Source organism: Odontesthes bonariensis, chromosome 8 (genome assembly GCF_027942865.1).
Source record: "Odontesthes bonariensis isolate fOdoBon6 chromosome 8, fOdoBon6.hap1, whole genome shotgun sequence".
Taxonomy (NCBI): domain Eukaryota; kingdom Metazoa; phylum Chordata; class Actinopteri; order Atheriniformes; family Atherinopsidae; genus Odontesthes; species Odontesthes bonariensis.
The window spans coordinates 5314862-5332021 of record NC_134513.1 but is presented as its reverse complement, the minus strand read 5'-3'; the positions used below and the strand labels follow the sequence as shown (position 1 = coordinate 5332021).

Here is a 17160-nt window from a genome sequence, read left to right as displayed (position 1 = left end):
CTGGTCACCCCGGCTGAGGCTTACGATGCGGGCGACGCTCTGGCCCTGCTGCTGGGCACCATCCTGACCGTGGTGGGCTGCTGCGCCTGCCTCGGCTGGTACGCGCGGAGGCGGAACGGGCTGCTGTGACGATGTTGCGGGCGTCTCATCGTTTATGTCTTGTCCTGTTGCCGTGTACTGCATTTAAACTTCCTTACGCGGTCTCCCATTGACTTTTTGGTGCAAGGCTTATGTCGCGAGGACAGCGAAGGAACGTGCCTTATTGGATCGAATGCGCCAAGTTCAGCGGGAACCATGTGGAGTTGGAGACGGAAGAAAACCTCCAGGAAATCCAGAACCCGGAACTGTTCTTTGCTGCACGCTGGCATTGTGGACCAAACCCTGTTGCCTTCAATATAAAAAGACTGCTGCAGATATTATACAGGCTGCTGTCCTTAGTTGGCCTGCACTGCATATTTTGCATATTTCGCATACTTTCCGTGCTTTCATTGATCACTGTGATCACCTGATGTTTGTTTGTTCACATAACATTGCAATGTTTGAAGCACAGCATCACGAGTGCAGTTTCTTTGCAGTGTGTGTTAATCATTACTTGAATAAATTGATTCATCTGATGGTCGTTGCAACTATTGCTCATTGTGTTTGATTGATCCATTGCTTACATGCACCCCTCCCCCCTCCTGCTCCTCTTCGATGTGGGAAATCAGGATTGCCTTCATAATGCAAGAAGTGGCCCTGCAGATTACTGTCATCTTTTTCACTTTAAAACTGAACATGGGTTGTAGTCGTTCTTGAACAAAAGATATCAGCTTTAATGCTAAATCATTGTTGTTGCTAATTAATATTTTGTCGATCACCTGATCTGTTACTGATTACTTAAGTTCCTGTGCTGTCCGCTGAGTGGCCTTAGTCTTCCCTTGATTTTATTTTTTTTTTTTAATTGTCGTGCAAATAGGCTTCACTTAATCCAAACTAAAACTAAGTTTCGTCTGAGGAATATCTGTGCAGCTAAACCTAAGTAAAATTTCCAAACTCTCTTGTTTTCTTTCTGCGTTTTTGGCCCATGACAAATATTCAGTAACCATCCAGACATTTAAATGGGCCCCATGATTCCTCAATGCATGTTGTCTGTCAGTTTCTTTTTCTGCCATTGCATTCAAAATGTTGTTCAAACTTCTCTTTTCCCTCCTAACAATTGAGAGGGACACAATTTAATCTAACAAAGGAAGGAGAGGGTGGGCTGACCATTACATATTCATCGTTGAGGCTTTGTGATGTGCTTGGGTACATGTGATGGAGCACTTATTTCTTTTGATGCTCCAGGTTGGTTGCGGTTCTGGAGTTTCACAGGATGAGAGGATAATGTGTTACTGGTGCAGGACATTTCTCAAACCTTGACTTTTTTAATATCAGTTAAGTCTCTTCTTTATGGAGAGGTGTGAGGTGAGTAAAACTACCAAATGATAATGCACGACCTAAAAGATGGTGATTAAACACTAGGACCACACCAGGACATGATTAAATCCTGCAAGAATGTGTACTTCTTGCTGTATTAAGGATTTTTACTGTAGTAGATTTGCTTTCACATCTACAAATAAGATTAGGATATTTCTTTTGAATGCATACTACCAACAGGAGCAATTGTTTAGGAATGTTACAAGAGGCTTAGCTTTAATGTAGCTGTGTCTGGATTCATTTCTTCGAAGGGCAAGAAATCGTTGGAAAAGCCCCTGACTGTCAATTCTCAGCAGCCAGCTTATCTTCTAATAAAAAAATGTGCACGACATTCCACAATGTTCCCCACTCCGGGACAGATGTTTAATTCATATGCATTGCCCCTTTAGATAAGAAGCCGCATTCACTCTGATTTTTTTTTTTTTTTTGCATGCGTGCGTGCAACACTTGTGTGCATGTGGGTTGATTGAGTCACTATTCGCTGTGACACAGCTCATGACATCACAACTCTCCATACGTGGCTGAGAGATCAAGTCCCATGAATTTATCATGCTGACCAGGCAAAATGCACAGCAGAGTGCAAAGTGCTTGTCAATTATGTATATAGAGTCATTCTGGCTTGATGTGAGCAGGGCAGCCTGATTTAACCCCTATAAGTTGTTGGCAAAGTCTTATCCTCCAGCAACTTAAATTAAATCCACCGATGGGCGTGTAAAAATTAGCCATTTCCAAACATCTTCAATATTTAAAGCAATCTGAACGTAGACAAACGGAATGATAAATGTGTCTTGCCTCCACATTGTGTGTTAAACTTCAGCAGGAAAAGAGTAATCGGTTGTGTGAGTACTGTAGTAACGCGTTACCGGCCAGCAGTGGCCCCGCTGAGCAGATGTTACCGTCAGAGAGACAGAGTTGCTGCTGCTGCTGCTGCAACAAGAGACAAGACGCGTCTTGGATCACAAATAGGGGGATGCAGGGCGCGTGCGCACTGCGCTCCGTTTACTGTAGGATATTCACCGTAGAGGAAAAAAGGGGGCAGGCACCAAATCAAGCTTTTTAAAACAGCAAAAACCCGACTCGTGCAATGTAAATAACCGACAGGAGGGACACGAAATAGGATTATCAACAGGTAGGATTTTGATCGATCGTGTGATTGGGCGCCTCTCTCCTCTGTATTATTTCTATATTTTGGCCTTGTCTTGTATGGTGGCAGCGATTCTGGGCAATTCATAGCGGAGACTTGGAAATTATTCTAGTCTAATGGACGTGCGGATCCGCTACAGTGTTAAGCTTCTTCCAGCCGACTGGGATACAGAGACGATTCTGTTCTGTTGCGTGTTTTAGCCCAAATCTGTCGGATTCAGACAATAAGAGGACGCATTTGAACGCGTAAGTAGACACAAACGCCTTTATTGATGATATCAGACATCACTATAGGCTATTCCATTCCTTAAATCCATAAACTGTAAGAATATCCTATGGTAGTGCACCGGATGACTTGTTATTGACATTTAAATTATTTCTCGGTCTGTCCTGATGACAATCATCTCACGCATCAAAAAGCAAAACGATGTCAAAATGCGGTTCATAATGTCAGTAGCTCATCATGTTCAGTTAACTCTCTGTAATTAGTAATATGTAAGATGATGTTGAAAATGGAGGCTGCCTCAATAGACGCCCTAATAAAAACTATTTATTTATTAAGTCACGGGTTATCAGTGACCCGTAATCCAGTTAAGATTTAATCAGACAAAAAACACGGAATCCAGCCTCAGTTGATTTATTATTATTTTTTGCGTCAAGGCAGGGGGGGGCGAATTCAAGGCGTCCACCGATTTACAGGGGCTTCCTCTGTTCTGCAGGGTGTAGGCTATAGCTGTGATCAAGAGGGGCTTATTTTTGGTCTGTTTTCGTCTTTATGTTTAACTGTGCGCCGAAATAGCCCCCCCAAATATCCCCCCATCTCGAGGGGAGAAACAAAGAAAAAGGAAAAACTAATTCCTATCCAAAACCCTGGCTGACGTGGAACTCGCTTCTTCCCAACGCGTAAAAAATGCGTCGTTTATTAATAAAGGCAGGGCTGCGCTGTCGCCGTCTCGGTGCTTTTGTTCAGGAAATTCCGAGACAACATGAGAGAAAATTCTACCACTCCTACGGATTAATGATGTAGAGCAATCAAGCTCAAATTCCGTGTCTGCGCCTCTCTTTACACTGATTATTCTGTTGAGGAAGAGCTCCAGATGTTGTGAATGTAAAACAAAAGATCAATTAAAAGGCAGCCGGGGGAGAATGACTGCTTGTCACATTCTACATGGTGCAGGTGCAGTTGAAAGCCATCAGCTTTTGTCTTGTAGTTATTTCTAAAATATTTTTCAGGGTTTTTTTCCTTTCTTTTGTTTTGCTTTTTTTTAGGTGTGATGAGACAAAGGAACAAAGGATGCCTTAGAGGAGAGGTTGCCTGTATGCCTGGAAACCTCTTCAAACCACAGCGCCAAATGGATCTAACGCCACCCCCTGCCACCTCTAGATCATGATACTCGGCTGAAGCTATTCCGCTATCTTTATGATCCCTCCTCCATCTATGGCGAACTATAGCCATGCAGGGGACCACACCATCTTGCAGAATGTCTCTCCTCTCGCCACGTTCCTCAAACTGACCTCTCTAGGATTCATCATTGGAGTCGGTGTGGTTGGGAACCTCCTGATCTCCATCCTGCTGGTCAAAGACAAGAGCCTGCACAGAGCGCCCTATTATTTTCTGCTGGACCTGTGCGCCTCTGATATCCTGCGCTCCGCCATCTGCTTCCCCTTTGTCTTCACCTCGGTAAAGAATGGATCTGCCTGGACCTATGGCACGCTGACCTGCAAAGTGATCGCCTTCCTGGGTGTGCTCTCCTGTTTCCACACAGCCTTCATGCTGTTCTGTGTCAGTGTCACCCGCTACCTGGCCATTGCACATCACCGTTTCTACACCAAGAGGCTGACTTTCTGGACGTGTTTGGCTGTCATCTGCATGGTGTGGACGTTGTCGGTCGCTATGGCGTTCCCGCCGGTGCTAGATGTAGGGACGTACTCTTTCATCAGAGAAGAGGACCAGTGCACATTTCAGCACCGCTCCTTCAGGGCAAATGATTCGCTGGGCTTCATGCTCCTGCTGGCCCTCATCCTCCTGGCCACACAGCTGGTTTACCTCAAACTCATTTTCTTTGTCCACGACCGCCGAAAGATGAAGCCTGTCCAGTTCGTGCCTGCTGTCAGCCAGAACTGGACCTTCCACGGGCCGGGCGCCAGCGGGCAGGCAGCGGCCAACTGGCTGGCTGGATTTGGTCGAGGCCCCACCCCGCCTACTTTGCTGGGCATCCGACAGAACAGCAATGCAGCGGGCCGCAGGCGTCTACTCGTGTTGGATGAATTCAAAACGGAGAAGAGGATTAGTAGGATGTTCTACATCATGACGTTTTTCTTCCTGGCTCTGTGGGGGCCCTACCTGGTCGCCTGCTACTGGCGGGTGTTTGCAAGGGGCCCCGTGGTCCCTGGAGGCTACCTGACAGCAGCCGTGTGGATGAGCTTTGCCCAAGCTGGGGTCAATCCTTTCATCTGCATCTTCTCCAACAGGGAGCTCCGGCGCTGCTTCAGCACCACGCTCCTCTACTGCAGAAAATCCAGGTTACCAAGGGAACCCTACTGTGTTATATGATGGTTTTTGCGTTTTTTTTTCCTCATCTAAGTCTCATTACCCTGATTGATCTTGATCTGGACTCGTTCCAGTTGTACAGCGCACTCTTTGTTTCTAAGTCCTTTCTCTTCATCCTCCAGTTTTCTCCTGCTCCTTCCAACCCTTCTTCTCAGAGGCAGACGGTGGACTGCCAATCACGTGGCTCTGCCGGGCTGATTGAATATGAAAAGTCTATCAAACATGGAGGCTGAAGGGAATGGGGATATGCAGGAGGTGTGGAGTCCCTCCTGTGTTTATGTTCTAGTAAACAGACATTGTGGAAGGCCATGCCAATGCAGAGAAGCAAAAAGTTGAAAAAAAAAAGGACAAAACAATGAAAAGAAAACCTCTTGCTTTGGATATTTTGAAGATGCGTTTCTCTGTGATGTGTGAAATACATACGTATGAAAAGAAAATAAAAGAAAAAAGAACATAAAACAAAGAAATGATACCTCTCAAGGAATCACTGGAAATGTTTTACATTTTAAGAGTTGCACTAAAAAGAAGATGTAAAGATGCTTTTTTTGGGGGGGGGGGGGTCGACGGTTGCCAACTGCATTGTAAGGACAACTTTCTTTTCCCTTTTTCCCCAAACTAAACAATGAATGCTTTAATTTGCAACAGACTACACAATCGCTGTAAGTAAGGCAAAACTTGGTGACTGTTGGGATGCACCATCACAGGAGGATAAAATGGTTATAATGTAAGTGAGATCTTTTTCATTTACCGGACGGGGATGGGGCGGCGGGGGGGGGGGGCTTACTTAATGATGGGGATTTACAATGTGTGGTTTTTTTTGGAAGTTGCAACTTCTTTTCTTGTAGTTTTATGACCCATAAGTCCCTGGTGTCTGGCATTGTTATTTTTCTTAACACCTTTTTCCAAAAAAAAAAAAAAAAAAAAGAGGGAAAAAAAAGACAAAGTGATCTATGGATTTGAAAAAAAAAAAGTTTTAAAACAACCTTGTGCTTAAAAAAAGACACTGAAGAAGTAGTTAAATGTTTCATCATATCCATGTACCTAAACACTATCATATTGTTACAGTATTGCTGATGCCACTCCGGGTGTTCTTGCCTTAATGGTTATGATATTGTCATGTTTCTTGGTTGTTTTTCTTTCTTTTCTTTATTCATTCACTCAAAAGAAACCTTCTTTTTAGACGCGAGGGGAGTTTTTCCTCTCCTCCTCACATCGGCGTAAAACTGCATGTCCATTTTTCTTTTTAAGAAGCTGGTTCCCTCCCATGAACATCACAGGCAACACTGAGCAGCCCCATTTTTACTCTGCAATGGTTTGCTACACCCCACAGAGTGCGCAGAGCACAGGGAGTGTATGTGTGTGAGCTGCATGAGCGCGTGTTTAGTTGGACGCATGTGTGTGCGCGAGTATATTACAGCGAGTGCGTGCGTGCGTGCGTGTGAACCAGACAACAGTCACTTCAAGACCAGAGCCTTAGTATGAAAATCTTGCACAATTTGTAAAAAATGTAAAAGGATTTAAAAAAAAAAAAAAAAAGAGGAGACATTTAAGGCACACCGTCTTGTTTCTACTTTCCCTACATTTGCTCTCTACTGATTGTTTTCGATGACTTACTTTTTTTTCTCTTGTGGCCATTTTAATATTTATTATGTATTCATTTTTGTATATTATAGATAGATCGTGTGTAAGTATGTGAGTCTTTCATTTTGAAGTCCCGAATGTGAGTACAGTTTCAGTTAGGATTGCATTTGCTGAAAGTTAACTGTGTAATCTGTTGCTTTTTTGAAAATAAAAAGTTTCCATTTTGCAAGATTTCTTCTTATTATCCATGTCATTGGGTGGAGATCGTGCAGTAGGGCCACATTAACAGCCAGTGAAATGCTAGACTGGTCAAGTGATACTTCAAGGTTGCTCAGGATTTCAAATGCAGTGCTAAATGGTTGTGTGTTCATATTTTTATTTCTAAGTTACTATTGGTATTTCCACAAAAAATTATAAATGTAACTCATGTAAGAGAAAGTGACAACATATTTAAATGTGTCTTTTCTGTCATTTGAGTCCTTGGAGCAGCTGGCCGAACAGAATACATGTCAAACCTTGTCAGTGAATGTGATGTGTCTTTGACATTCAGTGGGAATCATCTCCATCTCCTCTGCAGGTTTCCCCTCTCTGTTAAAGAGGAATACCACTCCCGTATGGAATAATGGCAAAACAATAACCTGACGCTGCGCCCCAGAGCCGCAAATGACACAGCAGTTTGTCCCACTCTGTCATTTTTAAGGTCACGCTGATGTGCAGCTGCACTGACAATTAGCTTTGGAAACATGGAGAACGAGCAGCGAGGAAATGCGAGCAAATTAAGCTTCCTCTTTGCAAGAAATTCACCATCTCAGATGCCTCACTGAGAAACCAAAGTCACCAAATTACAAAAGAGGCTATCTGGTGAAATTCCAAAGAAATCAAGTAATTGGAGCTCCTCTTCTCAAACACTAGTTCTAAAGCAAGGCTATTTATTCCCTGTTTAACACACTTTACCTTTTCATTTGAGTGGTATTTCCCTGTCAAAGTCTGTAATTGCAATGGGCTGACTATGTTTGAACTGCAGCTATTTCAAATCTCAGCTAAACACACATTTGGGATCTAATCTAGTGAAGTAATTACTTTTGCTTTGGAACCAGAAAAAGAAATACAATGCTGAAATGGTTTGTAGAAACATTACATAACTGTGTACAAGTCAGATATCACATTAAGAGAAGGGTTAGTTATCAATCTAGAAATTTGATGATCTTTTTTTTTTCATTATACTGAACCTTTGTACATTTCTTGAAATTCAGAGGAAGATAAAGGAGATGGGACACTTTACTTTTCATCTGTGGCACAAGTTAACTTCTCTTATTTATATTTCATCCTCATTCAGCATTTGCAAGTAGTGTCACTTTTGATCACTGGCCTATTTTCTGTCATGTTGATTTGAGTGCCCCAGTAATTCTGTTTCTTTTTGCATCTGAGTGAAGACGACAGGCAGAGGTGGCCACATTGAAAGCTGTTTAGTCTGGCGGACGAGCTCACACATTGAATCTGTTTCCCTCCAAGGTACCTTCTCCACTGAGAAACACGAGGAATCGCACTGTTCGTAATCAGAGCGATTACCATCTGACTGGCAGTGGTTCCGTGCAAGTGTTTAGATAATGGGAGACAGGAAAAAGAAAGGCAAATTAAATAGCAGCTAGAAATACCTTATTCAAATCATCAGAGGACCTTTTAACTGGATTTCACCTGTCAACGAGAAACAGATCCACATCTAATTTTGTGTCCCTCTCCTTGTGTCTCTGGAGCTGTACAAACAATATTAGTTTTTTAATTTGCTGCCAAATCCAATGGGGTTTAAAAACATTGCACAACAGGTCTCATTTGCTGTCTATGATTTTAATAAGTAGCACTCGTTTGACTGACAAACTGATTTCTTCTGAAAGCAGGAAAAAAGCTAATTTGATGTGAGTCTCTCCTATGTGGATGACACAAACCAAACCTTAATTAATTGTGTTCACGCCAAGCAGCTCTCGAAAATCCGAAGATTCCTTGAATGGAACGAAGTGGACGACTCAGACTTCTCACGTGCTCGTCAGGAAAAAGGAAGAATTGCTTTGGGTTGTGGCACCACCCAACATGTGTGTTTGTGAGCGTTTGAGATCCCACTGGGAATCACATTCACTTCTGCTTGTATTTTGTGTACATGTGTGGTTTCGTGACCCCGTGACAGATTTTCATGTTTCAGTTTTCATTCAAATGTAGACTAAACAGCACTACCAGCGCTTCTGAGCAGTCACAAGAGCTTAACGGGGGCTCTCCTCATGCATGCGTTTAACTTGCAGAGCTGCGAGGGCTTCTCTTTAATGACTTTGCAGCTTTGTGGCCGACGTGCCACAGATAATTGGTCATGGTCAGATGAATGTTAATCTGAGAGTCACAAATGTGCAGCAGTGTCTGCGTGTGTTTTTTGTTGTTATTGCTTTCAAAAATGTTTTATTGTGAGCTAATTCCACAGCGAGGAAACGCAATGAGAAGATACCATCCGCTAAATTGACAATGTGAACAAATCATTTTGTGAAAAGTGGGTTTTGATGTAGACAAATGCATGTATAGATTCTCAAATTGCATTTAGCTCATTTGAACCAGATCCATATCTAAAGATGGCATTGTCAGAAACTCATCAAGGGGTGAGAGCATCCTCAGCAGCAGAAAATAATCCTGATTTTGATTGTTGAGAATGAAGTTTGGGGGCAGGGTTCAGTCAATGTTGCAGCATTAATTGACAAGTTATTACAGCCAGACCTCTGAACACCAGTGATAGATACAATAAAAGAAATGTTGATCAGCATTTCTCCACTCAGTATCCCAGTCTTCATCTCCTGCAGCCCATCATGCAAATGCTTTAAGAATCCTGCTTTAAATATCAACTGATTAAACTGCGGAAAGAGCTTCAAAGCTTCTTTTCTGCATATTCAAACCACAGTTCTTTTGCCTTTTCACAGTAATTTAAGATTTTTTTTAAGTTCTCAGGGAATCTGCTTGGAGTAAGTTAGTCTTAGGCCTATCTGTGGCACCACACATGCTGGATTTGAACTAGAGGGTGTCACTGGGATGTGTCCTAATTGTGCAACTTTAGGCACATTTCACAAGTCATTTTATTACACTTTTAGGACTTTATTCTGGGATGTTAAAATGACATTTAGAATGATTTGGGTAAGAGCATCTTTCTTTGAGCGGGGTAAAAACAAACAGCAACAAAAAATATATATAAAATTAATAGAATACTGAGCAACAAGAGTATTCATACAGTATTTCAGGAGATAAGGCTAGGGTTTCTTGGGCTGTTTTCAAAGTATATTATCGCTGGATTCTAATTCATTCTCAATATAAGATACTTCAGTGAACTGAGTGTACTATTGAGGGTCATTTCTGTATTTTTGGGCATGATGTAAAATGTGTTAATTGCTGCTGAATGAACGAAAATGTGCCACTTTTGACATTTCTTTGTTTGCTTAGTTTCACAAATGTGTCCTTGTCAAAATGCTGCTTTTTTTCATGTCCTTGTCTTTAACGTACATTCTGTTGACAGGTTACTGGATACACTTTGTCAAATTGTACTGACCTTTAACTGAAGGCGTTTTTGGAAATGTAGTCAAGCTTTGCTGACTAAAACCGGGTGGTCAAAAAGATGAAGAAATGCATCGATACGGGGCCAAGTCATTTAACCGCCTCACATACTGCAGTCTCCAGAATGGACAATTAACTAAACAGATGTGAAGCTGTTTAAAAAACAATGATGGGCTGCAGTGTAGTATTATTAACTTGACTTTTCTGTGACTTTAACACAGCTTAGACAGGCTGAACGCAAAGAGGAGCGTCCTGTGTTAATCAGTTAGCTTTTGAAGGGACATTAAGTGTATTTACTGAATTGTGCTGAAGAAAATGTCTGTGAGGTGAATTAGGCTGTACCTGCGTGTGTGATGATCTCACAGAAAAAAGTTAAAGGCAGCAGAATGTCTTGAATGATCTTTCACAGTCGACAAAGCTGCCGCATCGAACACACTTCAGTCAATTACTCGATTCTGCTAACAGAACGTATACCGTTACAGGGTTGATGGTTCATTTAAATTACCACGTCGGGCTCCACTAAACTGTGCATTTAACAAAGCTGATTATTTGGCTTTTTTTGGACGTCTAACATGATTTTGAGTGGGAATAAAGCAGTGTCAGTCTCAGCTCATCTCACAGCGATGACTTTTAAGAACCTTAAAGCCAAAAGTGAGTTAAAAGAGGAATGGTCTCTAACAGGACTTATCTAGAACTGCCATGTAAAAGGCATAAATAAACCTCTCCATCACGTATTTTTATGTGGAATTCCTTAAATTTCGACAGAAACAGGGCAACTTTTGTGGGTACCGGTCCAAACAGTTCATGAGTTGTAAATATGTTCCAAAAAGGTACCGTTACATCCCTCTGTCACTGTCATACATGGATGAGTTGTGATGAAACTGGTTTATATGCAGACCTTTTCTTCAGGGACTTGGAGCGGGTGGCAGTTGCCCTCAAAATGACAAATACAATCAATGTGGATCAGCTCTGTGTAGAATTTTGTGCTTGTGGTGAGGAAATACAGAGAGTCAGACGAGAAATCCACCAGTCACGAGTGCATGGCAGCTCCTGAAACAAACTCACCTCCCTGGAATTTCACAGCAAAACATTTTATTCTTTCAGGCCCTCGTTGAGATTTCTTCCATATTGCCGCCCACATCAATAATGAAAGTCCTATGCTGTCAGTTGGAAATGCAAACAAAAGAAATCTATGTAAAGGTTCAGTGATTTATGCCACTGAAACCCCTCCAACCTCCAAATGCAGGCTGGTTTTCCTGATTAATAATGCATGCGCTCGTGGAAGTTTAGGCACCTGCTGATAAATACTGATTTTGCTGCATCTATGGCTTGTAGAAAGGTAAAATGGCGGCATTTTTACTTAGGAAGATAGTGACCAAATACAATAGTTTTAAATGATATATTTGTAAAATTCTGCAGACAAAAGCAAGATGTTTGACATGTCCTGTTTCTGTTTAATAATGTTTACACCGTGATGGAGAAAATATCCACAACATCGAAGGCTACAACAGCTTGTTCACTTGTTGTGCGGAAGAAACATCACATGGCTGAGCTGCTCATTTGAATGTTACCATGTAACACAGCTCTCACTCTGTGAATGGCTGGTTTGAGGAGTGGAAAGCAGCTGCTGAGGTTTGTGCAGAGTACAGTTCAGGATGTAAGCTCAGGTTCAGCTTCTTTACTGCCAAATCCTCTTGGTTATGGTGGGAGTCAAGAGTAAACATGTCCCCTTCGTTGCTAATACTTCGGATGAGTGATAGAGCCCCGGATAGAACATGATTGGTGGCTTGGTGCTTAAGCACTTGTACACTAAAGTTGGAATATGCAAAAAAGAGAGTACTGGTCGGTAGTAATCCCCCAACAAGGATTACCCATGTCTTTCATGCTAGATTAAAAGGCCCCATGATACCCTGCCGCACTGGTTGAGTCCTGACGGGGAATCAATGCGCTGGTTGGCAAATTACCAACAGCATCTTTGCCATCTTTTGTGGTCATTGCCTGCTTGATAATAAGCGGAATTTGGGTGGCTTTTGTTAGTGGACATTTTTTAGTGCTCCAGGTGTGATGAGACTGACCAATCACAAACCAGGTGGTCACTCACTATTTGTGCCTCTCTGTGAATTTGTTGAGCTCATCATGTTTGCCAGGCACGGCCCACCGGCACCCACAGTCTGAAATAATGTGGATCATGTTTCTGTAGCAGTTAGCAAAAGGAGAAAATGATTTGCGTCACAGAGAACGTTAATAGTGTTATCACTGTTTGATTCCTCCAGTTTTTAGCTGCCTACTTCTCTGCATTCGCCTTTTATTGTATTCAGTTCAAACAGCAACAAAACTAACAGGCATGGCAGACATTTTCCTAAATTACTAAATTATTTAGAATCAGAATCTGGCTTATAGGGGCTTTCAGAGTGTTATGAGTTGAAGTGAAGAGGCTGAGACATATTCTCATAACGCTGCATTTCCAGAGGGCAGTACATCGTGATAAAAAGCATGTACATTATGGGGCCTATTTACAGCACTCAACCAAGTGCTCACATCTGCTCCCAGTGATGCACATTTGCCCAGCGAGCAGCAGAGAAAACCAACATGAAAGGAGCAGAACCTGAATTTAACATTTGTATTCTTCATGTTTTGTTTTATTCTTCAGCTTTTGATCAAGCTGTCGCCGAGGTGACATCATTCTTTATTTATTTACCTATTTTTTGCATCACGGCAGTTTGGAGAAACAGTTCAGAGGAATTTTGTCGAGGCGATTTGTTCCCACTAATGCAGCATGTTTTGTGACGAATCCAAGGGCTTTTGAAAATTGCAGGGAGTGGGGTAGGTAGTGTGGGTGGTGTGTGTGTGTGGGGGGGGGGTTAATCCACTCGTTTTCTTGTCTTCCAGCCTGTTCAGCACATTCTGTCTCTTTCCCTCCCTCTCTCCTCCCTCCTTTATTTTTGGAAGCATCTCATTCTTGTGAGTCAGACCCAGCATGCTCACAAAGGCTCAGTCTAGCAAGCTCCGGCCTCCTCCTCCTCCTCTCTGCTTCTGTCTCTGCTGTTTATGATATTAAAACATCAAGAGAGTGAAGCAGGAGAGAGGACTCTTCATCCCTCTTGCTCAGACTTAATGTGGAGAAGAGAGAATTAATGCTTCGTGAGCTGTTGATTCAACGTATTTACATAGTTGACAGGGAATGGATGGATGTGTCTGCAGCCATCTGTGTTATAATTGTCTGAAAGGGGCCTTGAAAGGTGACGGGCAGCAATTTCTAACCTCAGATCACAAATTTCAAACTCACAGTATTTCTGGAGCAAAATCAATTTGATGATGATACAACCAGAGTTTGGGGATCCATCTTAATTTGCAGAGCAGTGCTGATGGCAGCGTTGATTGATGATACCTGACTTGACCGATGGTTGTGTCACCTGCTCTTCCCTTTTACAGCAGTTGTTTATCAGCTTTTCTTTCCTTTTTTTTCTAACCACAGTGGCTTGAAGGGAATCAGCTAATTACAAAGTTTGCAATTCAGTGTCACTTCTTCTAAGAGATTTCTTGCAAATAAGGTCGGTCACTTCCAGGAAAATCTGATAAACCGAGTTGCCTTGGAAACATCCGCTTCAACCACATCCACTTACATCCTGCTGACGAAGCTTCATTTCTGAGAGCAACATTAAATGGCCTCCTTCGATGTTTTTGCTTCTTTTAGTTACTCATATTATTGGTGTTTACCGTGGACTAAAAAGCAGTGACTCATCCTTTTTGTGCTAGATTTAGAAATAACTCGCTGTCACAATGAAGCCCTCATCTGCTCTGCACTCAGATGATAATAAGGAGGGGTTTTTCTTGTTTTGGCTAGAATTGTGCTTGTTAGAGCTCTGTTGTTATGTGTAAGTTTGCATCTTAAAGTACGTTTGTGATTTTCTCCTGAAGAGTCTTTAGCTGAATTTAAATATACATGCAGCTCTGAACTGTTTTAGAGTAAAAAATAACCTTTAAATAGATATTTTGGAACAAAAGTGACCCAGCAGCCTATCAGTGAAATGCTTCTTGTTCCTTTAGAACCTGTTCACCATTGTGAAAAAGTCTTTTCATACCTTTTGTGTTCAAATGGTTCAATTTTCCTCTTGAAGAATTATATTTGCTTCATAAATATAAGAGCTTTCATCTCACTGGCCGGTCACATTGTTGTTATTTGTGAAGTTTATGTGCCTGAAGCGCACTCCAGTTCACAAGCATAGCGAGATGTATTGGCCCGTCTTTTACAGCATAGTGTATGATTTACTTTTGACGTCACATGTGCTTAATTTGCATTGCACATAAACGTCTATGACCCCTGATTTGTGGCACATTAATTATGATTAGCTTTTGCTGCCCATTGATGCATTTTGCCTCTTTGTATGCTGTTGGGACAACAGGGAAATAGCCTTGAAACAGAAATGCCTTGAGCAAAGCGCCCTTGTTGTTAGTCTTTCAGACACCACAAACAATGCAACAGCACATAAACACAACATATTGGACATGCATTGGTAATTTACATGACAAATACAGATGGGAACTGTGTTTGTAATGGTGTGCCTCTGACTGTGATTGAACTGCTTTCTGCTTTCATGCTAATGAGTGTTCATTGACTTGATCTGTATTTGTATGTGATATGCAGAGCATTCTACTTACTTTTCTTGCTTTGTATGTCTTTAATTATAAATTACCCTCATCCTGCACTGCAGCACTGCTGCGGGATGATGTTTAAGTACATTGATTGGTTAGTTAACCTCACTTGGAATTGCATTTATTACAAATAACCATCATCAACATGAAATTAAATAGCATTTCCTTGCAAGTTTGATCTTTTACAGGTCAACAATTTAGACACAAAGAGGGAGAATCTCAGTATCTTGCGAGAAGATATTCTTGAGGAGTTTTTATTCATTTTAGGAAGCTTCAATGAGTGCTTCTTCAGAATACGATGAAAGAAATCTTGCTATTTTGTCAGAAGCAAACCTGAAATCAGAAAAAATGCTTTTACAACCACCACCAGCCAGTTAGTCAACATCTCTCTATCCACTGTCATGTGTGTGACATTTCAAATCTTTGTCTTATGCATATCGGCTTTTCTTGCCAGGTTATCACTCACAGCTTCTTGGGTATCGCACAAGATAGCTGACAAATTATTAAACAAAGTGGTAATGGTCCTAAATTCTTCATCTACGTCTTGAAGAAGACGTCTAGATATTTGTAATTCTGACAGATTATTAGATACGTGCCAAACTTTCATAAAACCCCATTGCTCCCCAGCCTCTGTAGAGTCTGCTTGCGTTTATGGGTTCTGTTAGCAGGTCTGTTGAAATATGCAGGGACTACTTATTTGCAGTGGATATATCATCGAGCACTGATCCTTCCAAAGAGGAGAATTTATCTTTGGCTTCTTTTGGCTCATTAGCTTGAGACTGAATGAGCTGACAATTCTAAAGAAGAGTTTAAACCACAATTTCCTAGTTGTACATTTTGTCTGCAGAAAGTGACGTTAGCTTATGTTATGTCCATTTAATTCTTATCACTTTGAGCATGCATTAGCATTGACAGGTGTTGATTAGGGAGGAACAAATAAATTCCAGGGAACTCTAAGCTACAAGTGTTTTTTCCTTTACTACAATTAATTTTTCTCTCGCCTAATAGAATCATTTTTGTCAAACAGGTTGAAGTATGAACAATGAATAGCTGTCAGCCTCTTTAAAGACTTCCTTACTGAAGTGTTGCATTAACATTTTGATTCCAAAGTTTTTGCATTGCGGATCACAAGCAAATTTGCCAATTTGAGACAGCAGGAGCCTTTTTAGCAGATCTGTATTGTCCACAGTGTCTGCAGAAATGACAAAATTACACAGAAGTGCCCTTGATCATATTTCTATTGGTCCTAAACTGAATTCTCTCAGAGTTAGGTGGAAAATGTCCATCTGTCTCTGTCTTTTAAAAAGTAAATCAAAATCTCTCCTTGCCATCTGTCAGAGGCCATTTCAAATTTAAGCTCAGTTTCATTCCTTCAAAGAGTCAGTTTTATCAGCTCTCCCTCATGGCGGCTGGCTGAACCATCTACATGAGTGCAAATCAGCACTGCAGCCTCACAGCATCCCAGTAGAGTCAAGAGCTTTCTCAGACTAAATTAGATGAGAAATTCTGATCATTCAGTGCAATTTATTTTAATTAACACGGGGTCACGCCAGTGCTAGCGACCAGCAGATAGTCCGTGTGCCGTTTGAGTTGGGGAGAGCGCAGAGGTACAGCTGCATGAAAAGGTGGGACTGGCTGCACTTGTGCCAACAGCACAGCTTACTAACAAGCTCAAATAATGCATGATAACATTTTAAAAATGTGAGTGTTTGTGATTTAATTTCCTTGTGTGCTTGGGCCAAATATAAGGAGAAATGAAGAAAATTCTAAGAGTAAATTTAATAGGAGATAATAAAATTCATGAATATGGGATTAGTTGGGAAACATGACATAAACTGCTAGGGGAGAGAGCAGCGTTAATACAATCAGTTCCATCAGCAGCGTGTTCTGCAGCTGAGGGCTGCGGTGTGTCACTGATATGATTACTACTCATCCAGGGCTATGATCTCATTGTTCCCTGACATGGAAGATAATACATGCATAATAATGCCGGAGAGTTCGGAAGATTGAGCTTTGCCAGTGGTGATGGAAACATGTTGGATCTTAGATTGACTTAAAATCAGTAATAAGTTGATTTTTGACTTTGTATCACAAGTTCACAACAAAAGTTGCTAGTGTGAATCCCTGGTGAGGAAGGGGATGAGTGTAATCACTAAAAAAACAAATATTCACTTGTGCAGCATAGACTCAGGTTTTCACGA

The 17160-nt window shown here is 41.6% G+C and overlaps 2 protein-coding genes across 4 annotated transcripts in view; both read left to right on the top strand.

Moving 5' to 3' along the window:
- Positions 1-631, top strand: part of LOC142385750 (small integral membrane protein 30) — a 756-nt gene extending 125 nt beyond the window's left edge. The window contains exon 1 of the mRNA XM_075472460.1: positions 1-631. This exon is cut by the window's left edge and continues 125 nt beyond it. Coding sequence (XP_075328575.1) covers positions 1-129 — 129 coding nt within the window. The 3' untranslated portion in view covers positions 130-631.
- Positions 632-2373: 1742 nt separating this feature from the next.
- gpr85 (G protein-coupled receptor 85) lies at positions 2374-6954 on the top strand. Of its 3 annotated transcripts, none has more exons than XM_075471401.1 (2): positions 2374-2584; positions 3868-6954. In XM_075471401.1, the coding sequence occupies exon 2, from the start codon at positions 4019-4021 to the stop codon at positions 5150-5152; it is 1134 nt and encodes a 377-aa protein (XP_075327516.1). In that variant the 5' UTR covers positions 2374-2584; positions 3868-4018; the 3' UTR covers positions 5153-6954. The 3 variants fall into 3 exon arrangements, with proteins under 3 accessions (XP_075327516.1, XP_075327517.1, XP_075327518.1); XM_075471402.1 differs by having other exon boundaries at positions 2374-2844; XM_075471403.1 differs by lacking the exon at positions 2374-2584 and adding an exon at positions 2855-3775.
- Positions 6955-17160: the final 10206 nt, after the last annotated feature.